Source organism: Chlorocebus sabaeus, chromosome 6, assembly GCF_047675955.1.
Source record: "Chlorocebus sabaeus isolate Y175 chromosome 6, mChlSab1.0.hap1, whole genome shotgun sequence".
NCBI lineage: Eukaryota > Metazoa > Chordata > Mammalia > Primates > Cercopithecidae > Chlorocebus > Chlorocebus sabaeus.
In genome coordinates this window covers 52,116,227-52,140,179 of record NC_132909.1, presented here as the reverse complement: position 1 = coordinate 52,140,179, position 23,953 = coordinate 52,116,227, and the positions used below count along the sequence as shown (strand labels likewise).

The following is a 23,953-nucleotide window of genomic DNA, read 5'->3' as shown; positions in this document are numbered from 1 at the left end:
TTGTGCCATTGCACTCCAGCCTCGGCTATAGAGTGAGACTGTCTCAAAAAAATAAAATAAATCAATAAATTAATAAATTAAGGAAAGAGAAAGGGGTCAATTGTGATTGAAGGGGTCTGGGAGGAGACGGGAAAAAAGGAAAGTCGGAGGTGACTGACCCTTTTGTGCCTTCTTCTTGGATCACACCCTCATTCAAATATTTCTCTTACTTCCTTCAGAGAGCTGAGGACGGAGCCCCGGGGCTGGCCACTAGAGGCCACCCTCTCCATGGCTCACAGGGTCACTGCATTGTCATCATGCAGTTGGCTCTCACTGAGCCCCAGCTGTTCCTCAAATACCACTCTAAGCATTTTACATGGATAAATTCAGCTCATCTTTATGAGTTAGATGCATTTAAAATGTTTTCCTGGCTGGGCGAAGTGGCTCATGCCTGTAATGCCAGCACTTTGGGAGGCCGAGACAGGCAGATCACCTGAGTCAGGAGTTTGAGACCAGCTTGGCCAACATGGTGGAACCTTATCTCTACGAAAAATACAAAAATTAGCTGGGCGTGGCGGTGTGCGCCCATAATCCCAGCTACTCAGGAGGCTGAGGCAGGAGAATCACTTGAACCTGAGAGGTGGTGATTGCAGTGAGCCGAGATCGCACTACCGCACTCCAGTCTGGACAACAGAGCCAGATCCTGTCTCGACAAAACAAACACTGAAAAAAACTTCCCTGGCGCACTTTATTCATCCCTCCCTCCCGCGCCTGCCTACCCGTGGATTTTTTTCCCTGAGCATAATTCTCATGAAGATTCGTCTATGTTGTTGCGTGTATTCCAGCCCTATTTTGCACATGAGGAAACTGAGGCACAGCGGCGTGACTTGCCCCGGAGGTCACACTAGTCGATTTGGTCCCAGCCCACGGCTGGTTCTGGGTCCGCAGCCCGTGCAGGTGCGCTCGGGTGGCGGGGCGGGCGCGGCAGGTGCGCAGTCTCACCTGGGCGCCTGCCAGGTCAGTCCTGGACCTAGGGGTGGGGCCAGGGGCGGGGGCTCCCCAGCTCTGCTGCCTCCGATAAGGGCCTGAAGGGACTGTCGCGCTCCTGACGGTGTGATAAGGAGGGCGTGGGGAGGCCGCGGGGAGGTGTCGGGGTTTGAGGTCCCCGGCTGGCCACCCAGGATCGGGGCAGGAAAGGCGGCTGGGGCGGGGAGAGGGCGGGGAGGGGCGGGCCATCTGGCTTGGTCACGCCCACCGTCATCCGGGGTCCTGGCGCGCTAAGATGGCGATGGCTACGGCTGCTGAAGTGGCGGCTGGTGCCGGGCCCGGGACCCTGAGGACGCGGGCCGCGTAGCGCCTTCCCAGGGCCCCGTGAACCGGCCGCGGGTCGCCCTTGGGGGGCAGCGACCACAGGCCCCCACCCGGGCCCTCGGTCCGCCCTCCCGGCGCGTCCATGAACTCAGTGTCGCCGGCCGCCGCGCAGTACCGGAGCAGCAGCCCTGAGGACGCGCGCCGCCGGCCCGAGGCCCGCAGGGCGCGGGGTCCCCGAGGCCCAGACCCCAACGGTCTGGGGCCCTCCGGAGCCAGCGGCCTCGCTCTTAGCTCTCCCGGGGCTGGCCCGAGTGAGCCGGACGAAGTGGACAAGTTCAAGGCCAAGTTCCTGACAGCCTGGAACAACGTCAAGTACGGTGAGGAAGGGGCCCGGAGATCGTGGAGGTGTCGGGGGCCTTTGAGGAAAACCAGATCCCGGTCCTGCCAGTTATCCCACCCTTGTTCCCGTCCTGAGTCACCTGTGGGTCCCCTCCCTGCCCTGCCCAGGGTGGACCTGTGGCAGGTCCAATAGACAGTGTTTTCAAGCTCCGCCCATTCCCCTGTGTGACCTTGGGCAAGATCCTTTCATTCTTGGCGCCTCCGTTTTTGCCCCTCTCTGTAAAATGGGTACAATAATCAGAACTGCCTTCCTTCATCCTGAATTGATGGTGGACACTCCTGTAACTGTCACTGGGGGCCCCACCTCCGACTTAGAGGGCTGTTGCACGGAGTCCCCAGAGCCACCCCGGAGACAGGAACTAGGATCGTGCCCATTTCACAGATGGGGGAATGGAAGCGCTGTTGCTGTCAAGCAAGTGCTTCATCTCGCTGGGCGCTGCCCCTACGTCTCCCCAGGTTGGGCGGTTAAAAGCCGGACCAGCTTTAGCAAGATCTCCAGCATCCACCTCTGTGGCCGCCGCTACCGTTTCGAGGGCGAGGGTGAGCTGGTGGTTGGGACCTGGGTTGGGGGAGGCCTCTCCAGGCCCACCTGAGTGTCCCTGGTGGCAGCTGACAGACCCGCTCTTGTAGGTGACATACAGCGTTTCCAGCGGGACTTTGTGTCCCGCCTGTGGCTCACATACCGCCGAGACTTCCCACCCCTTCCTGGGGGCTGCCTGACCTCGGACTGTGGCTGGGGGTGCATGTTACGCAGTGGCCAGATGATGCTGGCACAGGGCCTGCTGCTACATTTCCTGCCCAGAGGTGAGCCATGGCAGGGAAGGGGTGCACTCGGAGTACAGGGTCAACCGCCATATCAGCAGTATTAGAATTACTTGCAAACTAAGAGTTCAAAGTCACGTTAGAATTGTGTGTCAAGTAAATTTTGGAGAGATGAGAGTTGTTTATAAGAGTTTCAGCCGAAACGTGGCTCATGCCTGTAATCTTAGCACTTTGGGAGGCTGAGGCAGGTGGATCCCTTGAGGTCAGGAGTTCAAGACCAGCCTGGCCAATATGATGAAACCCCATCTCTACTAAAAATACAAACATTGGCCGGTTGTGGTGGCTCGCGCCTGTAATCCCAGGAGGCTGAGGTGGGAGAATCACTTGAACCCAGGAGGCAGAGGTTGCAGCGAGCCGAGATCACACCACTGCACTCCAGCCTGGGCAACAGAGGGAGACTCTGTGTTTAAAAAAAAAAAAAAAAAAAAAAAAAAAAGTTTCACCGGGCACGGTGGCTCACGCCTGTAATCCCAGCACTTTGGGAGGCTGAGGCGGGTGGATCATGAGGTCAGGAGTTCAAAACCAGCCTGCCAAGATGGTGAAACCCCATCTCTACTAAAAACACAAAAATTAGCTGGGTGTGGTGGTGGGCACCTGTAATTTGGGAGACTGAAGCAGAGAATTGCTTGAACCGGGGAGGTGGAGGTTGCAGTGAGCCAAGATCTGTGCTACTGTACTCCAGCCCGGGCAGCAGAGCGAGACTCCATCTCAAAAAAAAAAAAAAAAAAGTGTTTTGGCCGGGCACTGTGGTGCATGCTTGTAATCCCAGCTACCTGGGAGGCTGAGGTGGGAGGATTGCTTGTGCCCAGGTGTTCAAGCCTGCAGTGAACTATGATCCTGCCACTGCACTCCAACCTAAGTGACAGAATGAGACTCCAACAGCAATAACAGGTCGAGTGTGGTGGCTCATGCCTGTAAGCCCGGCACATTAGTAAGCTAAGGCAGGAGGATCACTTGAGCACAGGCGTTCGACACAGCCTAGGCAACATGACAAGACTACTGTCTCTACAAAAAAATTTTAAAAATTGGCCAAGTGTGGTGGCATGTGCCTGTGATCCCAACTACTCAGGAGGCTGAGGTGGGAAAATCTGTTGAGCTCAGGATTTAGAGGCCGTAGTGAGCCGTGATCGTGCCACTGCACTCCAGTCTGGATGACAGTGAGATCCTGTCTTTATTTATTTATTTTATTTATTATTATTATTATTATTATTTTTGAGACTGAGTTTTCCTCCATCATCCTGGATGAAGTGCAGTGGAGAGATCTCGGCTCACTGCAACCTCTGCCTCTCAGGTTCAAGCAATTCTCCTGCCTCAGCCTCCTGAGTAGCTGGGATTACAGGTGCCTGCCACCATGCTTGGCTACCTTTTGTATGGTTTTTTTTATTAGAGAAGGGGTTTCACCATGTTGACCAGGCTGGTCTTGAACTCCTGGCCTCAAGTGATCCGTCTGCCAAAGTGCTGGGATTACAGGCGTGAGCCACCATGTCTGGCTGAGATCCTGTCTTTAAGTAACAAAAAGTAAATAAATAAATAAGGATAAGTATAAGTTTCAGGAATATGTAAATTCTGTTGAATTACGGGGTTCAGGAGCATTCGCATTGTGTGCGGTGCATGTGTAGATGGGACCTCTGCCCCCCACACACTAGCACTGTTTGACTGTGTGCTCCATTCCACCAGACTGGACATGGGCCGAGGGCACGGGCCTGGGCCCCCCTGAGCTGTCAGGGTCAGCCTCTCCCAGCCGGTACCATGGGCCTGCCCGCTGGATGCCCCCACGCTGGGCCCAGGGTGCCCCTGAGCTGGAGCAGGAACGCCGGCACCGGCAGATTGTGTCCTGGTTCGCCGACCACCCCCGGGCCCCCTTTGGCCTACACCGGCTGGTGGAGCTTGGGCAGAGCTCAGGCAAGAAGGCAGGTGACTGGTATGGGCCATCGCTGGTGGCACACATCCTCAGGTGAGGGCCGCTGCAGGGATCACGGGAGTTGCTGGGTACCTGCAGGCACTCAGACCTTCCCTCCTGCCCCCAGGAAAGCCGTGGAGAGCTGCTCCGAGGTCACCCGCCTGGTGGTGTACGTTTCTCAGGACTGCACAGGTAAGGGGCTGGAGCCAAGATCACGGGGGTCCCACCCTGAGCCAGACTCTGCCTCGCCCGATTCTTAGAGTTCATCTTCCTCAGAGGCTGGAACAAGTTCTGGGGCAGAGGGACACTGGGGAAGGATGCAAGGCCCATGCAGCAGGAGATAGTCCCTCTTCTCCATCTCTCCGTCTGGAACAAGAAACTTTAAGGGCTTCTCGAGTGGTAGAATAGAGACATAAGGCCAGGTATGGTGGCACATACTGTAGTCCCAGCTACTCAGGAGGCTGAGGTGGGAGGATTGCTTGAGCCCAGGAGTTCGAGGTTACAGTGAGCTGTGATTATGCCATTGCACTCCAGCCTGGGCGACAGAGTAGGATCCTGGCATAAAATTAAAAAAAAAAAAAAAAAAAAAGGCCCGGCACAGTGGCTCACACCTATAATCCTACCACTTTGGGATGCCAAGGCGGGTGGATCACCTGAGGTCAGGTCACTCTGTCACCTAGGCTTGAGTGCAGTGGCACGATCTCGGCCCACTGCAACCTCTGCCTCCCGGGTTCAAGTGATTCTCCTGCCTCAGCCTCCCGAGTAGCTGGAACTACAGACACACACCACCATACCAGGGTAATTTTTCTATTTTTAGTAGAGACGGGGTTTTACCATGTTGACAAGGCTGGTCTTGAACTCCTGACCTCAGGTGATCTGCCCACCTCGGCCTCCCAAAGTGCTGGGATTACAAGCTTGAGCCACTGTGCCGAGCCCCTGTAAAATTTTTTTTTTTTTTTTTTTTTTTGGAGACAGGGTCTCACTTTGTCACCCAAGCTGGAGTGTAGTGGTACAATCTTGGCTCACTACAACCTCCGCCTCCTGGGTTCAAGTGATTCTTCTGCCTCAGCCTCCTGAGTAGCTGGGACTACAGGAGCATGCCACCATGCCCGGCTAATTTTTTTTTTTTTTTTTTTTTGGTATTTTTAGTAAAGACGGGGTTTCACTATGTTAGCCAGAACGGTCTTGATCCCCTGACCTCGCGATCCGCCTGCCTCAGCCTCCCAAAGTGCTGGGATTACAAGCATGAGCCACCATGCCCGGCCACCCCTGTAAATTTTTTATACAAGATTGTAGGTGTTTGGGACAAGATTCGATTTTCAGAGAACCGCATCTCCAAAACGGGTCTAATCTACTTCTCTAGGAGCACGAAATGGGCTTATGTAGCTGCAAGGCAGGGGGCAGGAGAATGGGCCCAAGTAAATGGGACTAGAGGAGGAGGGACACACCAGGATGTTTGGTTTGGGGGCCGAGTGCCCAGTGCTCCAGTTTCTGTATTGGCAAACCAAGGCATGGAGTCACTGAGGACCTGTCAGGCCTGGGGCTGGGGAGGAGCTTGAGAGAACAGTCTCTACCTCTTTCCACTGTATATACTTTTGGTCTACATCCCAGGGCCTCAGTTGCCCATTCTGTAAAATGGGGATGTCCACACCTGCCTGGAGGTCCTGGGATTTTCTGGGGGCGTTTGGGGGGCACTAGAACGATGATTAGTGATGACAGTGTTGCCCACTGAGAAATTGCAAGGGCGAAGTTGAGTCCCTGGGGTTAGAGGGCCACACTGGGGCCTGAAGGGTGGCAAGAAGGTGACCTGCTGCCGTCCCGTCCCTCCAGTGTACAAGGCGGATGTGGCACGCCTGGTGGCCAGGCCAGACCCCACAGCCGAGTGGAAGTCTGTGGTCATCCTGGTGCCCGTGAGACTGGGTGGCGAGACTCTCAACCCTGTGTATGTGCCCTGTGTGAAGGTAGGTTCAGCTGAATTCTAGGACGCCTCCACCTGGGAGCCCTCCAGACTTGTTTAGTTTGGGTTGGGGCTGCTGTTTATGCGGCCCTCATCCTTCTCTTTTTTTCTTTTTTCTTTTTTTTTTGAGATGGAGTTTTGCTCTTGTTGCCTAGGCTGGAATGCAATAACGTGATCTCAGCTCACCGCAACCTCCGCCTCCTGGGTTCAAGCGATTCTCTTGCCTCAGCCTCCCAAGTAGTTAGGATTACAGGCAAGCGCCACCACACCCACCTAATTTTGTACTTTTAGTAGAGATGGGGTTTCACCATTTTGGTCAGGCTGATCTTGAATTCCTGACCTCAGGTCATCTGCCCTCCTCGGCCTCCCAAAGTGCTGGGATTACAGGCATGAGGCACACTGCACCGGCCATCCTTTTTTTTTTTTGAGACAGAGTCTTGCTCTTTCAGCCAAACTGGAGTGTAGTGGTGCAATCTTGGCTCATTGCAACCTCCGCCTCCCGAGTTCAAGCAATTCTCCTGCCTCGGTCTCCCAGGTAGCTGGGACTACAGGCACGTGCCACCATGCCTGGCTAACTTTTGTATTTTTAATAGAGATGGGGTTTCGCCATGTTGGCCAGGCTGGCCTCGAACTCCTGACCTCAGGTGATCCACTTGCCTCAGCCTCCTAAAGTGCTGGGATTACAGGCATGAGCCCCTGCGCCCGGTCCATCCCTTCTTTTTTGATACTATGGAGCACCTGCTATGTGTGCTCCCCACTGTCCCGACTGCTGGGGGTTCAGAGAGGGGGACAAAACAGGCAGGAATTTGGAGTGTGCCCGCTAGGAGCAGACATTCTGATGGGAGGATGCTCAGCAGTGGCTCTGTAACCAAAGTGGCATCACCACTTGGAATGAAGCCAGGCACAGTGACTCACACCTGTAATCCCAGCACTTTGGGAGGCCGAGGCAGGAGGATCTTTTAAGACCAGCCTGGGCAACATAGTGAGACCCCCATCTCTACACAATTTTTTTTGAAAACAGAGTCTCGCTCTCTTGCCCATGCTGGAGTGCAGTGGCACCATCTTGGCTGACTGCAACCTCCGCCTCCCAGGTTCAAGCAAATCTCCTGCCTCAGCCTCCCAAGTAGCTGGGATTACAGGCGTGTGCCACCATGCCTGGCTAATTTTTGTATTTTTAGCAGAGATGGGGTTTTCCCACGTTGGCCAGACTGGTCTCGAACTCCCGACCTCAGGTGATCCACACACTTCGGTCTCCCAAAGCGTTGGGATTACAGGCATGAGCCACCGCGCCCAGCCTCTACACAAATTTAAAAACACAGTAACCCAATGAAGGGCAGATGAGGGTAGCAGCAGAGCCTAGAAAAACCCCTCTGCAGCCACCAGGCAAATGAGGAGCCAGAGGAGAAGTGCTCCAGGCAAGAGGAACAACAAGACAGAGACCCTGAGACTGGAAAGTCCCCTGTGTATTTGCATCTGAATAAAAGCCAGTTTTCCCAGTGACCCACAGAGCCTGGCACTATTTGTCCCCATCACCTTCTTAAGGTCATCTCCCGCCTTGACCTCATATCCTTCTCCCACACTCTGCTCCAGCCACAGAGGCCTCCTCACCTGTTTCAGACACTCCTGCCTCAGGGCCTTTGCACTTGCTGCCCCTGCTGCTTGGAGTGCTCTTTCAGCAGCGATGCAGGTGGCTCCTTTTGTGTGTGTGTGTGTGGTTTTTGTTTTTTTTGAGACGGAGTCTCGCTCTGTCACTCAGACTGGAGTACAGTGGCACAATCTCGGCTCACTGCAAGCTCCACCTCCTGGGTTCACACCATTCTCCTGCCTCAGCCTCCCGAGTAGCTGGGACTACAGGCGCCTGCCACCACTCCTGGCTCATTTTTGTATTTTTAGTAGAGATGGGGGTTTCACTGTGTTAACCAGGATGGTCTCAATCTCCTGACCTTGTGATCCTCCCGCCTCGGCCTCCCAAAGTGCTGGGATTACAGGCGTGAGCCACCGCGCCCGACTCCTTTTGTATTTTTTATTAGTTATTTAAATATTTGTTCATTTATTTTACTAACACTAACCATCAAAAGAAATCCTTCAGCTGTTTCCATCATCTCTCAGTAGGGCATATCCTGACTCTCTTATTTATGATTGATTGATTCAGAGTCTCTGTTAGCCACACTGGAGTGCAGTGGTACGATCTCACCTTATTGCAGCCTTGACCTCCCCGGCTCAAGTGATCCTCTCACTTCAGCTCCTGAGTAGCTGGGACTACAGGCGCATGTACCACCACACTCAGCTCATTTTTTTTTTTTTTTTTTTTTTGTAGAGACAGGGTCATACCATGTTGCCCGGGCTGGTCTTGAACTTCTGGGCTCAAGTGATCCTCCTACTTCGGCCTCCCAAAGTACTGAGATTACAGACATGAACCATTGCTTGGCTCCTGTTTTAAAATATTTTTTGCGGCCGGGCGCGGTGGCTCACGCCTGTAATCCCAGCACTTTGGGAGGCCGAGGCGGGCGGATCACAAGGTCAGGAGATCAAGACCATGGTGAAACCCCGTCTCTACTAAAAATAGAAAAAATTAGCTGGGCGCGGTGGCGGGCGCCTGTAGTCCCAACTACTCGGGAGGCTGAGGCAGGAGAATGGTGTGAACCCGGGAGGCGGAGCTTGCAGTGCGCTGAGATTGTGCCACTGCACTCCAGCCTGGGTGACAGAGCGAGACTCCGTCTCAAAAAAAAAAAAAAAAAAAAATATTTTTTGCATGGGAGGTTTTCCAGTGAGAACCAGAAAACCTATGAGACAAATTCTAAAAGAGTGATAATGTTTGACCTCCTTACTTAAAATCACAAGGCTCCCTTCCCTCTTTTATTCTTTTCCATATAGTTAATCACCCCTAACACATGAGATACATCATGTAATTGACTGGGCATCGAGGCCCATGCCTGTAATCCCAGCACTTTGGGAGGCCGAGGCAGGTGGATCACCTGAGGTCAGGAGTTCAAGACCAGTCTGGCCAACATGGTGAAACTTCGTCTCTACTAAAAATACAAAAATTAGCTGGGCGTGGCGGCGGGTGCCTGTAATCCCAGCTATTTGGGAGGCTGAGGCAGGAGAACTGCTTGAACCCAGGAGGTGGAGGTTGCAGTGAGCCAAGATCGTGCTACCACAATTCAGCCTGCAATCCCAGCACTTTGGGAGGCAGAGGCAGGCAGATCACCTGAGGTTAGGAGTTCCAGACCAGCCTGGCTAACATGGTGAAACCCCGTTTTTATTAAAAATCAAAAAATTACCCGGGCATGGTGGCAGGTGCCTATAATCCCAGCTACTTGAGAAGCTGAGGCAGGAGAACTTAGGAGGCGGAGACTGCAGTGAGCCGATTGGGCCACTGCACTCCAGGGTGGGTAACAGAGTGAGACTCTGTCTCAAAAAAAAAAAAATCATGTAATCGTCTTCCTTGTTAGTCTCTCACACTAGGATGTCAACTCCTGAGGGCAAGGGTTTTGTGGTCTTGATCACTGCTGCCCTCCAGAGGCTGGGTTCTCAACGGAGGAGGCGTTTGCTAAGCGTTTGTTGAGTGGCTGCCTGACAGCACCTGCCCACCCTCCTCCCTGCAGGAACTTCTGCGCTGCGAGCTGTGCCTGGGCATCATGGGCGGGAAACCGCGACACTCACTGTACTTCATTGGCTACCAAGGTAGGCCCACCCCCTCCTCACTCCCCCCACGCCCCACCGCACCCCCACTCACACCTGCACCCCCTGCAGATGACTTCCTGCTGTACCTGGACCCTCACTACTGCCAGCCCACTGTGGATGTCAGTCAGGCCGACTTCCCCCTGGAGGTGAGTGGGAGCCCCAGTGTGTGGTTGGGGCCGTGGCAGGTGGGCGGCAGGGGCCTCTGAGCCTCCCTCATCTGTCTGCCCCAGTCCTTCCACTGCACCTCGCCCCGCAAGATGGCCTTCGCCAAGATGGACCCAAGCTGTACTGTGGGCTTCTATGCTGGAGACAGGAAGGAGTTTGAGACACTCTGCTCAGAGCTGACCAGGGTGAGCAGGAGGAAAGCTGGAGTGGGGTGAGGGGGGCGGTTGGGCAGGGCTGGGGGTGAAAGAGAAACAGAGGCCTCGAGTCCAGCAGAGCTGGGGTGCTGCTTCCAGGCTGGGGGTCCACCCCTGAAAAGGTGGGAACGCCAAAGCCAACTGTTAAGTCAAGGCCGTCCTGCGAGTTGAGGGCGTCACCCCTTGGAGGCAGCTGTATCCAGGGGCTCAAGTGGTAGGAAACCTCTGTCTCTTGGCCCTGCTGTCCGACCAGGGCTCTACCCTTATGGGGGCAAGAGATGGCCACCAGCCCTTCTGGGTCACTGGAAGGGGAACGTGGGTTTTGCAGGAAAAATCCCATGACTGTCAGTCTTTGGCCGAGCTGGGTCACATGCTCATGGCTGAGCCAATCACTGTGGCCAGGGGATGGAGGGTGCTGATTGGCTGCCCTGTCTTGGAGAGGCGGTCCTGAGAAGCACCTGCTAAATAAACCTGGGCTAAGGAACATGGCTTGGCACTGTTTGTGGCTGAGCCTGTCTCCCTCCTCCCGCCAGGTCCTCAGCTCCTCCTCAGCCACGGAGCGGTACCCCATGTTCACCCTGGCCGAGGGCCATGCTCAGGACCACAGCCTGGACGACCTCTGCTCCCAGCTCTCCCAGCCTACACTCCGGCTCCCTCGCACAGGGCGGCTCCTCAGGGCCAAACGCCCCAGCTCTGAGGACTTTGTGTTTTTATAAAGGGAGGGGATGAGGGAAAAGATGCAACACTATTTATTTTTTTATTTATGTCATGTCGAGTGTGGGATCTTGAGCTCTGGCAGTGAGAACTTCCTGTTCTCAGCCCCTCAAGCCCAGCTGCAACCAGTCTGGGGCCATTCAGCCAGGGACAGAGCCCATGCACCTGTCTCCCACCAGCGGGGCCCTCCTGGCAGGGTAGGGAGGGAGGACCCCGGGCACCCCCCTCAGGGCCTGACTCACGTACTGTAGTTTGCACTGGATGCCTGGGCCCTCCCTGTCCCAAAGCCCCCTTGAGGGGGGGAACTGTGGCTGCTGGGGGCCAATAAAGTTGTGTGACTTGATCGTGGCTGTGGCTGGGCGCAGCGTTCTAAGGGGATGTGAGGTCTGGGAGGTGTCTCGAGATAAGAGTTCCAAGTCACGGGAAGTTTAAGTCAGCCTCAGTTTCCACATCCATAAAATGGGAGGACTTCCTTACCCGCAGCTACACGTGTTTAATTTTTTTTTTTTTTTAAAGAGACAGGGTCTTGCTTTGTCGTCCAGGCTGGAGTGCAGTGGTGCAATCATAGTTCACTGCAGCCTCAAATTCCTGGCCTTAAGTGATCCTCCTTCCCCAGCCTCCTGAATAGCTGGGTCTACAGGCATATGCCACCACATTTTGTAGAGATGGAGTCTCACTGTGTTGCCCAGGCTGGTCTCCAGTTCCTGGGCTCAAGTAATCCTTTCACCTCAGCCTCCCAAAGTGCTGGGATTACAGGTGTTCCTGGCCATAGATGAGAGGTTCTCTGCAGCAGATGGTACTTGTGGGTGCGAGACCTGTCCAGGGCTTGATTTGAGGGGAGGAGCCTGAGGCCCCTGCCTGCTCCCAGTGCTCAGGAGCTGTTCTTGGGCCCCTGTTGTTTCCTCCGCTGCCGGCCCAGCTGGCGGAAGTACAGCCGTTTGGGGTTGAGGCCAAAGGCCTGCAGTCTCTGGCGGCTGAACTCGCGTCCACCAAGCATCACAGTGGGGCCCAGCAGCCGTGCCTTCTTGGCCCTCCTTCGCCTCTGGGGGGCTGGCTTCTTGTGGGGTGATACAGGGGCCTCCTCTTCCTGTGCTGGGGGACTCTCCGGCCGGGGCCGCTTCCCGCCAGCCCCATCAAGCGCTGGCAGCTGCTTCTGTGGGCCGGCTCCGTCTCTCTGTGGCTTCCCTGTGGCTTCCGCGGGCATCTCTGCTCTGAGGGAGAAAAGTCAGGGCTCAGCCCAGGCCTGTCAAGATCAGGCCCGTTCCTGAGGACGCATGCCCCATTTTACAGGCAAGGAACAGAGGGGCATAGTGAAGCGGCCGCGCAGCGACCGAGGGCCTGCCTGGGATTCAGACCTGCGTCTCAGGCCAAAGCCAGGGCTTCTCTACGGAACCCAAAGGCTAGATTGTGAGGCTGAGGATTCTGGTATTTGTGCCGGGCCTGCCCTAACCTAGTCACATCAATTAACTCATTTTAGCTTTTTTTCCCTTAGACTCAGGGTCTTGCTCTGTGGCCCAGGCTGGAGTGCAGTGGCGTTACCACAGCTCACTGCAGCCGCCAACTCCTGGGTTCAAGCAGTCTTCTGCTTGAGTCTTCCAAAGTGCTGGGATTATAGATTGGAGCACAACCTGGCCTCATTTTAGCTTTAAATAAACTGTGTTCCTATCACCCCTGCCTTCTAGACTGGGTGAAAGCAGTCCTAATAACAGCTAAGACCTATGGGGCATTTACCCCATCTTAAAAATTTTACGAGAATTAACTCATTTCATCCTCGGCAACCTGATAAGGCAGAACCGTCTCTATCTCCATCTTAGGAGAAAGAGGCCCAGAGAAGGGTAGCGACTTGCCCAAGGTCACACAATGATGGTGCCCATGTAGGATTCGAACCCAGGTCTCAGAGCGGGGGGCGCTGCATTCCCAAAGTCATGCAACAAGAGGCTGACAGAGCCAAGACTCAAGCCTGGGCGTGGCGGGCTCCCCACCCACGCTTCCCCAGCCAGCACTGCTTACTCTTCTCGGCAGAGTGACTTGAAGACCTGCCGCTTTTTCCATGAGTTCTGGGCCTTCTGGCTGTATGCCCGCTTGTCCCGCAGCTCCTCCTGCTCTGACCTGCAGTCAGATGCCCCTGTGTTAGGTGCTCTGGGAAGTACCCGGAGTTGCCCACGCTGCCCTCAGCACACCTGGCCCCACCCCGCCCCCTGGGCACCTGGCCCCGCCCACTCCATCACCTGTACATGCAGGTCTTCTTCAGGGAGCACCACCGGTTCAGCTCCTTATCGTCAGCAGCAAGGATCTGCGTGGAAGGGAGAGTGGGGACCTGCTGTGATATTCCCCAGGCGGGGTCTTCCCTGAGCCTAAGTCACGGCATTAGTCAAACCGGTAATGCTGCTACCACCCAGCAGGGCTGCCATGATGGCCAGAGATAGCTGATCTCTACAGAGGCCATTGTTTTTTGTAGAGGTCAGCAGATGGGGTAACTGAGGCTCAGAGAATGGATCCTTGCCCTAGGCCACGTGGCTGGGAAGTTGGCTGAATTGATTCCAGTTTGAGCCTCAGGGCCTTTGAGCCGTCACCCATACCCAGCCATGGCCTCAGAATGGGCAGGGGTCACTGCCAACCCCCAGGCTTCCTAGTTACATATGAGGCTGTCATTCTCAGCCTCCAGGCCTGTTTCCAAACCTACTGGAAGGGCATCAGAAACAGGAAGTGAGTGAATGCCGATGGTATAAGCTCAGTACACATCAGCTATTTTTACTGACCATGAAAACGGTCATGCACCTTCAGCTGTCATCAGTCAGGGATAGTAGGTGCCTGCAGCCTGGCAGTGCCACACACTTTGGTCTCATTTCTGTTCCTTCCATAGTCACCAAAGTTGGGGTGTTATTAATTACTGTCTCATTTTGCAGATGGGGAATTGAGGCACAGATGGGGGAATCACTTGTCCAAAGACACAGCTGGTGAGTAGCCAAGCCAGGGCTCGAACCCACCTGGGCCCTCTGGTTCCAGAGGACACCAAGTCTTTTGTTGAGACAGGGTCTCACTGTGTCACCCAGGCTGGAGTGCAGTGGCAGACTCACAGCTCACAGCAGCCTCAACCTCCCGGACTCAAGCAACCTTCCTGCCTCAGCCTCCCAAGTAGCTAGGACTAGATCTCCCTATGTTGCCCAGGTTAGTCTCAGAACTACTGGGCTCAAGTGATCCTCCCGCCTCAGCCTCCCAGAATACTGGGATTACAGGTGTGAGCGAGTGTGCCCAGCCCTGCTACCAAGTCTTACCAGCCAGACTGCTGCTGATACATACTGACAGGAATAAAAGTAATATTGGCTGGGCCTGGTGGCTCACACTTGTAATCGCAGCACTTTGGGAGGCTGAGGCAGGCAGATCACATGTGGCCAGGAATTCGGGATCGGCCTGGCCAATATGGTAAAACTCGTCTGTACTAAAAATACAAAACTTAATTGGGCATGATGGCACATGCCTGTAGTTCCAGCTAGTTGGGGAGGCTGAGGCAGGAGAATCATTTGAACCTGGGAGGCGGAGTTTGCAGTGAGCTGAGTTTGCACCACTGCATGCCCGCCTGGGCAACAGAGCAAGACACTGTTTCAATCAACCAATCAATCAAAAAATAAAAATAAAAAGTCATATTGGCTGGGTGTGGTGGCTGACATGCAGAATCCCAGCACTTTGGGAGGCCAAAGCAGGAAGCTTGTTTAAGCCCAGGGAGTTCGAGACCAGCCTGCACAACATGGTAAAACATCATCTATACAAAAAATAGTTTTAATTAAAAAAAAAATTAATTGGGCATGGTGGCACATGCCTGTAGTCCCAGCTACCTGGGGGGCTGATGTAGGAGGATCGCTTCAGCCCAGGAGGTTGGCACCACTGCACTCCAGCCTGGGTGACAGAACGAGACTATGTCTCAAAAAAAAGAAGTAATATTTATGGGGCGTGCCACGTGTGAGGCACTATTTTAAGCCCCCACCTTGTAGAAGGTAGTAATGTTACCTTTGAGGCAAGGTAATGTTATTAGTACTGTCATTAGAACTATTAGCATTTCTTTTCTTTTCTTTTTTTTTTTTTTGAGACACAGTTTTGCTCTGTCACCCAGGCTGGAGTGCAGTGGTGCAATCTCAGCTCATTGCAACCTCTGCCTCCTGAGTTCAAGCGATTCTCCTGCCTCAGCCTCCCAAGTAGCTGGGACTACAGGCGCCAGCCACCACACCTGGCTAATTTTTTCATATTTTTAGTAGAGACAGAGTTTCACCATGTTGGCCAGGCTGGTCTCGAACTCCTGACCTCAGGTGATTCAGCTGTCCTGGCCTCCCAAAGTGCTGCGGCCTCCCAAAGACGTGAGCCACCCCACCCAGCCAAATATTATCATTTTCTAGATGAAGAGACTGCCATGTTGTGGCATTTCTCAGCAACAGAGACCGGGTCAGGGCCAGCTCTCTACCCCTCCGGCATACCAGGTGCCCTCTGCAGTGTCTCTGCCCGCCCGGGGCCCCTACCTCCTCAGTGCTGAGGCCGAAGTCGCAGGGCACCACGGTGCGGTACTTGAAGCGACAGGGCAGGTCATCGATGATGTCCTCGTAGTCCAGCCGGTAATACTCATCCAGGTACTCCTCGAACGTCTTGTCCCCTGCTCAAGACAGAGCCAGGCTGCCGGGCTGTGCCAGGCCCTGCGGAGCCCCCTGCCCACCCACGGCCTGCCCACCTGGGCCTCACCAGGTTCGAACACAGGCTTTTCCTGCCCCACGGCCGCGGCGAAGGGCGACTTGCGCTTCTTCTTGCCCGTCGAGGGGGCTTCACGCTTTTTCCGCGCCTGGCTGGGGTCGTAGTCAGCATCCATCTGGCAGGAGGCACAGGTCAGATCCCACCAGCCCTCCGTCAGGGCCCCTGGGACTCCCCCAACCCGTGACACCTACATTGAAGTTGGGGTCCTCACAGTGCAGCTCCTGCTGGCTCCAGTCTCCCTCCTGCTCAGGCCCGTCCCATGTGTCCCAGTTCCAGTCATCTGGATGCAAAGAGAACAGACAGGTGGGGCCAGCGTGGGAGCAGCTTCAGGCCCAGTCCCCGGTCCCCAGTCCCCAGCCCAGTGCCTCAGCTGATCTCACCTTCAAGCCCTTCCTCTTCCTCAAATTGTGGCTTCTCCTCCTCCACGGCCCCGTAGTACTCGTCCCCAAAGCACTTCTGCAGGGTCAGGGCTGGGGGTTACCAGGGCCCACTCGAGATGGAGGAGCTGAGCCCCCACGATGCCAATGAGCCCCTTCATGGCAGCTTTATTCCTGCAGCTCGTGGGACTCCTCAGAGCCCTCCCAGGACCTAGCTCCTGAGGTGGGGGAACCCTGCATGTCCAGGACCCTCCGCCAACTGCCCTGCTCTCTACCCTGTGATGTACTAGCTGCCATTCACTGCCACACATCCACAGTTAGCCTTCCTACAGGCCTTTGCCCCTGCGGTGCCCAGCACCTGGTGTACTACTCAGGTCCCGGGCCTTTTTTTTTTTTTTGAGACAGAATTTTGCTCTTGTTGCCCAGGCTAGAGTGCAATGGCACTATCTCGGCTCACCGCCAACCCCTGCCTCTTGGTTTCAAGCGATTCTCCTGCCTCAGCCTCCGGAATAGCTGGGATTACAGGCATGTGCCACCACACCCGGCTAAGGTCTTTTTTTTTTTGAGACAGCGTCTCACCCAGTAGCCCAGGCTGGAGTACAATGGTGCGATCGATCTTGGCTCACTACAACCTCCACCTCCCAGGTTCAAGCGATTCTCTGCCTCAGGCTCCCGAGTAGCTAGGATTAAAGGTACCCGCCACCACACCCGGGCTGATTTTTTATCTTATAGAGATGGGGATTCTCCATGTTGGCCAGGATGGTCTCTATCTCCTGACCTTGTGATCCGCCTGCCTTAGCCTCCCAAAGTGCTGGGATTACAGGCGTGAGCCACCGTGCCCAGTGAGAGCCACGTTTGTGTGAGCTCAGTGTCATGGTGGGCCGGGATGAGGGCCGCACCTGCATGAGCTGGTCGTGCTGGGCAGGGTCGAAGTCGTCTTCAAGGTCCCCCTCCTCGAGGCCCAGCGTCTCATTGCCTGTGACTTTCCGAAGCTTCTCCAGCTTGGCCAGAATCTCCTTCCTCTTCAGGTTCTTCAGCTGCTTAAGCTCTTCCTGCTTCTTTGCTTTCTCCTGCAGAGGGAGGGAGGGAGGGCATGGGCTTTCCTGCAGGGCTGGGGGGTCCTCCCCAGCTGGCCGCCCCCCACACTCACCCTCTTCTTTCGCTCCCGAGTCTCCTCCCTCTTCTCCTTCCTGCGCTCATCCTTACGGCGCACGGAGGACGCGATGCTGCGTGGGTAGGTCTTGACCTAGGGACAAGCAGAAAAGCCCAGAAGGGCCTCAGCGATGGTGTGGAGTTCCCTGGGCCTGGACCCCGGAGGCCGAGTCCTCCCCAGCCCCAGCCACACACCGATGTCGAGTCCGGCTCCTCGAAACGGAAATTGTACTTCTGTTCGAAGTCCTCCTGCTTCTTCAGAAACAGCTCCCCCTCATCTGAGGAGTCGTCCACAGCCAGCTGGACTGGGGGGCCGGGGACCCTGAGGAACAAGATGTGGTGACGCCAGGGGGCCAGCCAAGCGAGGTCGAGCGCCCCTTTCCCGCACGCCCGGGTGCGAAGCGTACGAACTCATTTAATCCTCGCAAGAACCCTACAAGGTGCACCCTGCTATTGTCCTCATTTTACAGATGGGGAAACTGAGGCATGGAAGTCTCAAAGCAGAACCAGGATTTGTGGCAGTGCCACCTGGCTCCAGAGCCTACACTCTGTGGCTCTGCCTTGCAGAAAACTAACTCTGCCACCCTCTGTGAAAAAAAAATACACACATGGTGCCCTCTGCCTCCTGGCCAGTGCCGCCTGGGAATACGTCAGGAAGCGCACCCAAAATCTAGGCCCTGGGGAGAGGCAGTGGCTCACCCCTCCTCTTCCTCCTCCTTTTCCTCTTCATCTTCCTCCTCCTCGTAGCGTTTGTTGAGGATGTAATCCCGCAGAAACCGCTCCCCTTCATCCAACTCAGGGTCGTTCCAGTATTCCTTGAGATGGGTCTGGGGGTGACAGGAGACAGGACTCTGGTCAATGAGGGACAGGGAAGGAGGGCAGGCATGGTCCCTCACAGCCAGCCTCTGGAGTAGGTGACATAAGCCCCATTTTGGTTTTTTATTTTTTTTATTTCAAGACAGGGTCTTGCTGTGCCGTCCAGGTGAGAGTACAGTGGTGTGATCATAGCTCACTGCAGACTCCACCTACCAGGCTCACAAGATCCTCCCACCTTAGTCTCCCAAGTGTCTGAGACTACAGGCGCGTGCCACCATGCCTGGCTAATTTTTTCATTTTTTTGTAGAGTGGTTTTGCTGTTGTTGCCTAGGCTGATCTCAAACTCCTGGCCTCAAGCAATCCTTCTGCTTTGACTTCCCAAAGCACTGGGATTACAGGTGTGACCCACGGCGCCCAGCCTATCCCCATTTAAAGAGACGTAGGAGCTGAGGCCCAGAGGTGCGCACATCCCATCGTCAGAGGGTTACTTTCTGTACATAGGTTGGATGGATGCAGAACACACGGTCTACTCCATCAGCGACCATGCGTGAGAACTCACCAGTTCCTTCAGGGACTCTGGGTTCCGAATCTCTTTCTGTCCCTTCAGCCACTCGATGTAGTCGGCCTCCTCCTGGGCCTGGGGGAAAGCTAGCACTGAGCATCTGCAGATGCCCGACCACCCGCCGCCCTGTCCCCAGCAGTCCAGTCAGGCCCCGGTACCCACCTTCTCCTGCCTGGTTTTGGCACGTTTCTGCAGCAAACTGGAGCCGCCCTCCCCAGCGCTGTCCTCGTCTTCACTGTCCTCCACAAATGCCCGGAAGCTGCCCACGAGAGAAAACAAGCCTCAGGACAGGCAGGCTGGCCCCTGTCTCCTGCCCCAACATTTATTTTGTAGAGCCGTGGTCTCACTATGTTGCCCAGGCTGGTCTTGAACTCCTGGGCTAAAGTGATCCTCCCTCCTCTGCCTCCCAAAGCCCTGGGATTACAGACGTGAGCCACCTCACCTGGCCGGCTGTCCCAAAATTAATCCCATGTACTAAGCCCTGAGCTCTCCTCTCAACCAGCTCAGAGCAGTGCTGTGATATTATTAACTCCGTTTAACTGATGAGGAAACTGAGGTACATAGAAAGTGACAGAGCTCAATTTGAACCCATGCTTATCCAACCCCTGAGCCTCAACTTTCCTCCATTGGGCCATTCCCACCCCCCCAGCCTCACCTTTCCTTGAGCTGTTTCTGTTCCTCCACATAACTTTGCGATGATGTCTCCTGCAGAGAGGGCCATAGGTCTCAGGCCAGCCCCGGGCCCCTCAGACCCCCAAACCAGCCTCTACCCCACCCACCTGGAGTCTATGATTGGAAGTCTCCCCGTCTGAGTTCTCCTCGTCGACGTATTTGCTGTAAAGGAAAAGTGGGGTCTTCAGAGTGTATCTTCCAGGGCCCACCTGTCCCCATGCCCATGTGGAGCGGCTATTCCAAGCAACAGCTGGCGGGGGTCATCGGAGGGCTGTGGAATCACTGAGGCCCCTGCTCCCAGGGGTACCTGCGATTCTGGTGAGTTTCCAGCCTTTTTTTTTCTTTTCTTTTCTTTTCCAATCATGGGTGACAGCATTTCTTTTTTGGAGCCAGAGTCTTGCTCTATCCCTCAGGCTGGAGTGCAGTGGCGTGATCTCGGTTCACTGCAACCTCCACCTCCCAGATTCAAGCGATTCTCCTGCCTCAGCCTCCCCAAGTAGCTGGGACTACAGGTGCCCACCACCACATCTGGCTAATTTTTATATTTTTAGTAGAGACAGGCTTTTGCCATGTTGGCCAGGCTGGTCTCAAACTCCTGACCTCAGGTGATCTGCCCGCCTCAGCCTCCCAAGGTGCTGGTATTACAGGCATAAGTCACCATGCCCGGCCTTTTTTCTTTTTGAGACAGGGTCTTATTCTGTTGCCCAGGCTAGAGTGTAGTGGCCTGATCATAGCTCACTGCAGCCTCCATCTCCTGGGCTCAATCCTTCCACCTCAGCCTCCTGAGTAGCTGGGACTACAGGTACACATCATCACACTCAGCTAATTTTTAATTTTTTTGTAGAGGCGGGGTATGTTGCCTAGGCTGATCTCAAACTTCTGTCCTCAAGCGATCCTATTGCCTCAGCCTACCAGAGTGCTGGGATTATGGGCATGAACCACCACGCCCAGCCCAAGTTGCCAGCTTTTTTCCTCTCCTGCCCCTGAGATCCCCATAGACCTGACAGGGCTGGGAACCAGCGGGTGGGGATGTAGGCCTTCTCCATACCCGGCCTTCTCCAAGATAACCTTCCTCTCGTAGTCCTTCAGGTACATGGGCCGCACTTTCTTCTGCTTCTCCAAGGCTGCTGGCTCCTCCTCGCTGTCTGATGACGATGCTGTTAACCCACCAAAAGACACCTGCTATCACCCACAACCCCCTTCTTTCCCCTGGCAGAGAATCCCACAGGGCAGGGCCAGGATTAGACAAAGGATTCAAATCCCGAATCCACCAATTCCCAGCTGTCTAAGAGTATTGTGCTTCTCACCATCTGGTGGGGTTGGGGTCATTCAGTCCGCAATTCCTGCTTTGATTCTGCCCGCATCGGCCTCCCAAAGTGCTGGGATTACAGGCGTAAGCCACCGCACCCAGTCATTATTATTATTATCTGAGACAGAGTCTCGCTCTGTTGCCCAGTGCATGACGTGATACTGGCTCACTGCAACCTCCGCCTCCCAGGTTCAAGCGATTCCCTTGCCTCAGCCTCCTGAGTAGCTGGGATTACAGGTGTGCACCACCACGCCCAGCACTTTTTATATATTTAGTAGAGATGGGGTTTCACCATGTTGGCCAGGCTGGTCTCGAATTCCTGACCTCAAGTGATCCTCCCGCCTCAACCTCCCAAAGTGTTAGGATTACAGGCATGAGCCACCATGCCCGGCCTGATTAATTACTATAGTTAATTTTTTTTGAGAGTTGGGGTCTTACTCTTGCTTAGGCTGGAGTGCAGTGTCAGTATCCTAGCCCACTGCTCACTGCAGCCTCGAACTCATGGGCTTAAGCAATCCTCCCACCTCAGCCTCCCGAATACCTGGGACTATAGGCACACACCAGCATGCTCAGCTGAGTTCTGAATCTTTTGTAGAGATGGGGTCTTGCCGCCAGGTGCAGTGGCTCATGCCTGTAATCCCAGCACTTTGGGAGGCCAAGGCGGGTGGATTACCTGAGGTCAGGAGTTCAAGACCAGCCTGGCTAACATGGTGAAACCCCATTTCTACTAAAAATACAAAAAAGTAGCTGGGCATGGTGGCATGCACCTATAATCCCAGCTACTCAGGAGGCTGAGGCAGGAGAATCGCTTGAACCTGGGAGGCAGAAGTTGCAGTGAGCCCAGATCGTGCCATTGCACTCCAGCTTGGGCAACAAGAGCAAAACTCTGTCTCAAAAAAAAAAAAAAAAAAAAGCTGGGCACAGTGGCTCACACTTGTAATCACAGCACTTGTAATCACACGCTTGTTATCACACCCACTTTGAGGTGGGCGGATCACCTAAGGTCGGGAGTTCGAGATCAGCCTGGCCAACATGGAGAAACCCTGTCTCTACTAAAAACACAAAATTAGCTGGGCGTGGTGGCACATGCCTGTAATCCTAGCTACTCAGGAGGCTGAGGCAGGAGAATTGCTTGAACCTGGGAGGCGGAGGTTGCAGTGAGCCGAGATTGCGCCTTTGCAGCCCAGCCTGGGCAACAAGAGTGAAACTCCATTTCAAAAAAATAAAAAAAGAGATGGAGTCTCGCTATGTCACCCAAACTGGTCTCAAATTCCTGGCCTCAACTGACCCTCCCACCTCAGCCTCCCAAAGTGCCGGGATTAGATGCTTGAACCACCTGCCCAGCCTGGTGGAGTTGAAATCATTCAGTCAGCAATTCCCAAATTGAACAGTGCCAAGGACACAGTCATTAACCCCACCACCAGGTAATAACCTAGGCTCTGCTAAGGACTTGTGACTTGTGAAGCAATTCATTCAACAGTCAAAACAGATGAATTGTGTAAACTGGGTAAATCCCAATCTATCCTTAAAACAGCCCTGGGGCCGGGCGCGGTGGCTCAAGCCTGTAATCCCAGCACTTTGGGAGGCCGAGACGGGCGGATCACGAGGTCAGGAGACCATCCTGGCTAGCACCGTGAAACCCCGTCTCTACTAAAAAAAAATACAAAAAACTAGCCGGGCGAGGTGGCGGGCGCCTATAGTCCCAGCTGCTCGGGAGGCTGAGGCAGGAGAATGGCGTGAACCCGGGAGGCGGAGCTTGCAGTGAGCAGAGATCCGGCCACTGCACTCCAGCCCGGGCGACAGAGCGAGACTCCGTCTCAAAAAAAAAAAAAAAAAAAACAGCCCTGAGGGGCGATGCTACCGTTAGATACACTTTACAGACAGGAAAAGAGGCTCAGAGAAGTCAAGTCACTTCTCTGAATCCATTCAGGAAAGGACCCTGGATTCCGTTGGACTCCTGAGGAAGGAGAGGCTTAGACAGGAGTGGCCCCGGACCTGTTCTGTTATAGAAGGTGGCATCTTTCTGATAAATGCGGGGGTCCTTCTTCTTCAACAAGGAGAGCGTTTTGTAAAAGTCTCGCTCCTGCTGGGGGTCAAATTCCTAGGGCGGGAAAAGGGTTGGGGATAGGTTTCAGAAGGGAGGCAATAAGAGCCCTGGCACCAGCAAGTGAGCTCAGCGTAGGGATTAGGATGGAGGGAGCAGGGATCTGGCTGGGGAAGAGAGGCAAGAGGTCAAACAGCAGGAGAGAGAGGGGCCCACTTGGGGTGGGCAGGGGCAGGCCACAGGTAGATACAGGATATGGGTAGAGGAAGGTGAGGGGCAAGGAGAAGGTAATTCCTGGGGAAGACAAGGACTTGACAAGGGGCAGGTGGGCCGAGGGCACAAAGGAGACAGCGGGGAGGGGCTGGGCCAGGCCGTACAGTGGGGCCAAGATCAGGGCTGCTGTGAGAAGTTGGGCACCCCACGTGGCGCAAGGACTACACTAAAAAATGGCTAGACTCGAGGATGAAAGGGGAAAGGGGGGTTCTTGGGGGACAGAGTCGCCCCACACATCAGAGTGGGCAGGTGGATGTTGGCAGGCGGGAGAAAATAAGGGAGATTTGGCTCTCCTGGGGAGAGGGAGGACGCTGTCTGTCCCTCATGGGATGGGGAACGGGGGAAGGACGCTCCCGCAGGGCGCTCTGGGGTTGGGGGTTGCCCCCTTGTCTACATCGGGGTCGGAGTGCAGTGGGGGGGCTTGGACGCCTCCGCACGTCCAGGACGGGGCGCGAACGCGCACCACGCGCTCGTCGCTGGAGTCCGACTCGGAGCTGGAGTCGCTGCAGCTGTCCCGGTCCCCGTAGCGATCCTTCACTGCGGAACACAGACGGGATGCCCCCCAGGTCAGCCAGCTGGACCAGCTCGACTCCCCACTTCCCAACCACCCATCGCGCGTAGGCCCCCGCGCGCATGCGTCCCGGACTCACGCCGCTGCAGTTCCTCGCGCTCCCGGTAGCGGTTGTACCGCGCAGCAAACGCCGTGTTCACCCGCAGCTGCGACGACCCGCGCGGTTCCGGCATGGCGGCTCTGTGGCCCATTGCGCACGCGCATTGAGGACGCCCTGGACGGGGCGGGGCCGCCCTCGGTCCCGCCCGCATCCACTTTCAAGAGGCGGACCGCGCCTAACCCCGCCCCTGGCTTTTCCGGGATCCCCTTCGCCTCTTG

The 23,953-nt window shown here is 55.1% G+C and overlaps 2 protein-coding genes and 1 non-coding gene across 4 annotated transcripts; 1 reads left to right on the top strand and 2 right to left on the bottom strand.

Moving 5' to 3' along the window:
• The first annotated feature begins 1,232 nt into the window (after positions 1–1,232).
• Positions 1,233–11,468, top strand: ATG4D (autophagy related 4D cysteine peptidase). The gene is made up of 10 exons (XM_007995239.3): positions 1,233–1,667; positions 2,146–2,229; positions 2,320–2,493; positions 4,189–4,465; positions 4,539–4,603; positions 6,242–6,372; positions 9,974–10,052; positions 10,122–10,198; positions 10,283–10,402; positions 10,945–11,468. Exons 1-10 carry the CDS (start codon positions 1,433–1,435, stop codon positions 11,125–11,127), a joined length of 1,425 nt encoding a protein of 474 aa, XP_007993430.1. The 5' UTR covers positions 1,233–1,432; the 3' UTR covers positions 11,128–11,468.
• Positions 9,124–9,185, bottom strand: LOC119621877 (U7 small nuclear RNA). The gene has a single exon (XR_005238492.1). It is a non-coding gene; the product is annotated as a U7 small nuclear RNA (small nuclear RNA).
• Positions 11,089–23,854, bottom strand: KRI1 (KRI1 homolog). 2 transcript variants are annotated; one of them, XM_007995236.3, is made up of 19 exons: positions 23,715–23,819; positions 23,528–23,601; positions 22,743–22,848; positions 20,487–20,595; positions 19,546–19,600; positions 19,422–19,471; positions 18,929–19,025; positions 18,764–18,841; positions 18,088–18,215; positions 17,584–17,710; positions 17,387–17,482; positions 17,136–17,306; positions 16,240–16,315; positions 16,051–16,139; positions 15,851–15,974; positions 15,634–15,764; positions 13,354–13,418; positions 13,136–13,234; positions 11,089–12,336 (listed from the first exon to the last, which is right to left on the bottom strand). In XM_007995236.3, exons 1-19 carry the CDS (start codon positions 23,806–23,808, stop codon positions 11,997–11,999), a joined length of 2,109 nt encoding a protein of 702 aa, XP_007993427.3. In that variant the 5' UTR covers positions 23,809–23,819; the 3' UTR covers positions 11,089–11,996. The 2 variants fall into 2 exon arrangements, with proteins under 2 accessions (XP_007993427.3, XP_007993428.3); XM_007995237.3 differs by lacking the exon at positions 22,743–22,848 and having other exon boundaries at positions 23,715–23,854.
• Between the last annotated feature and the right edge of the window lie 99 nt (positions 23,855–23,953).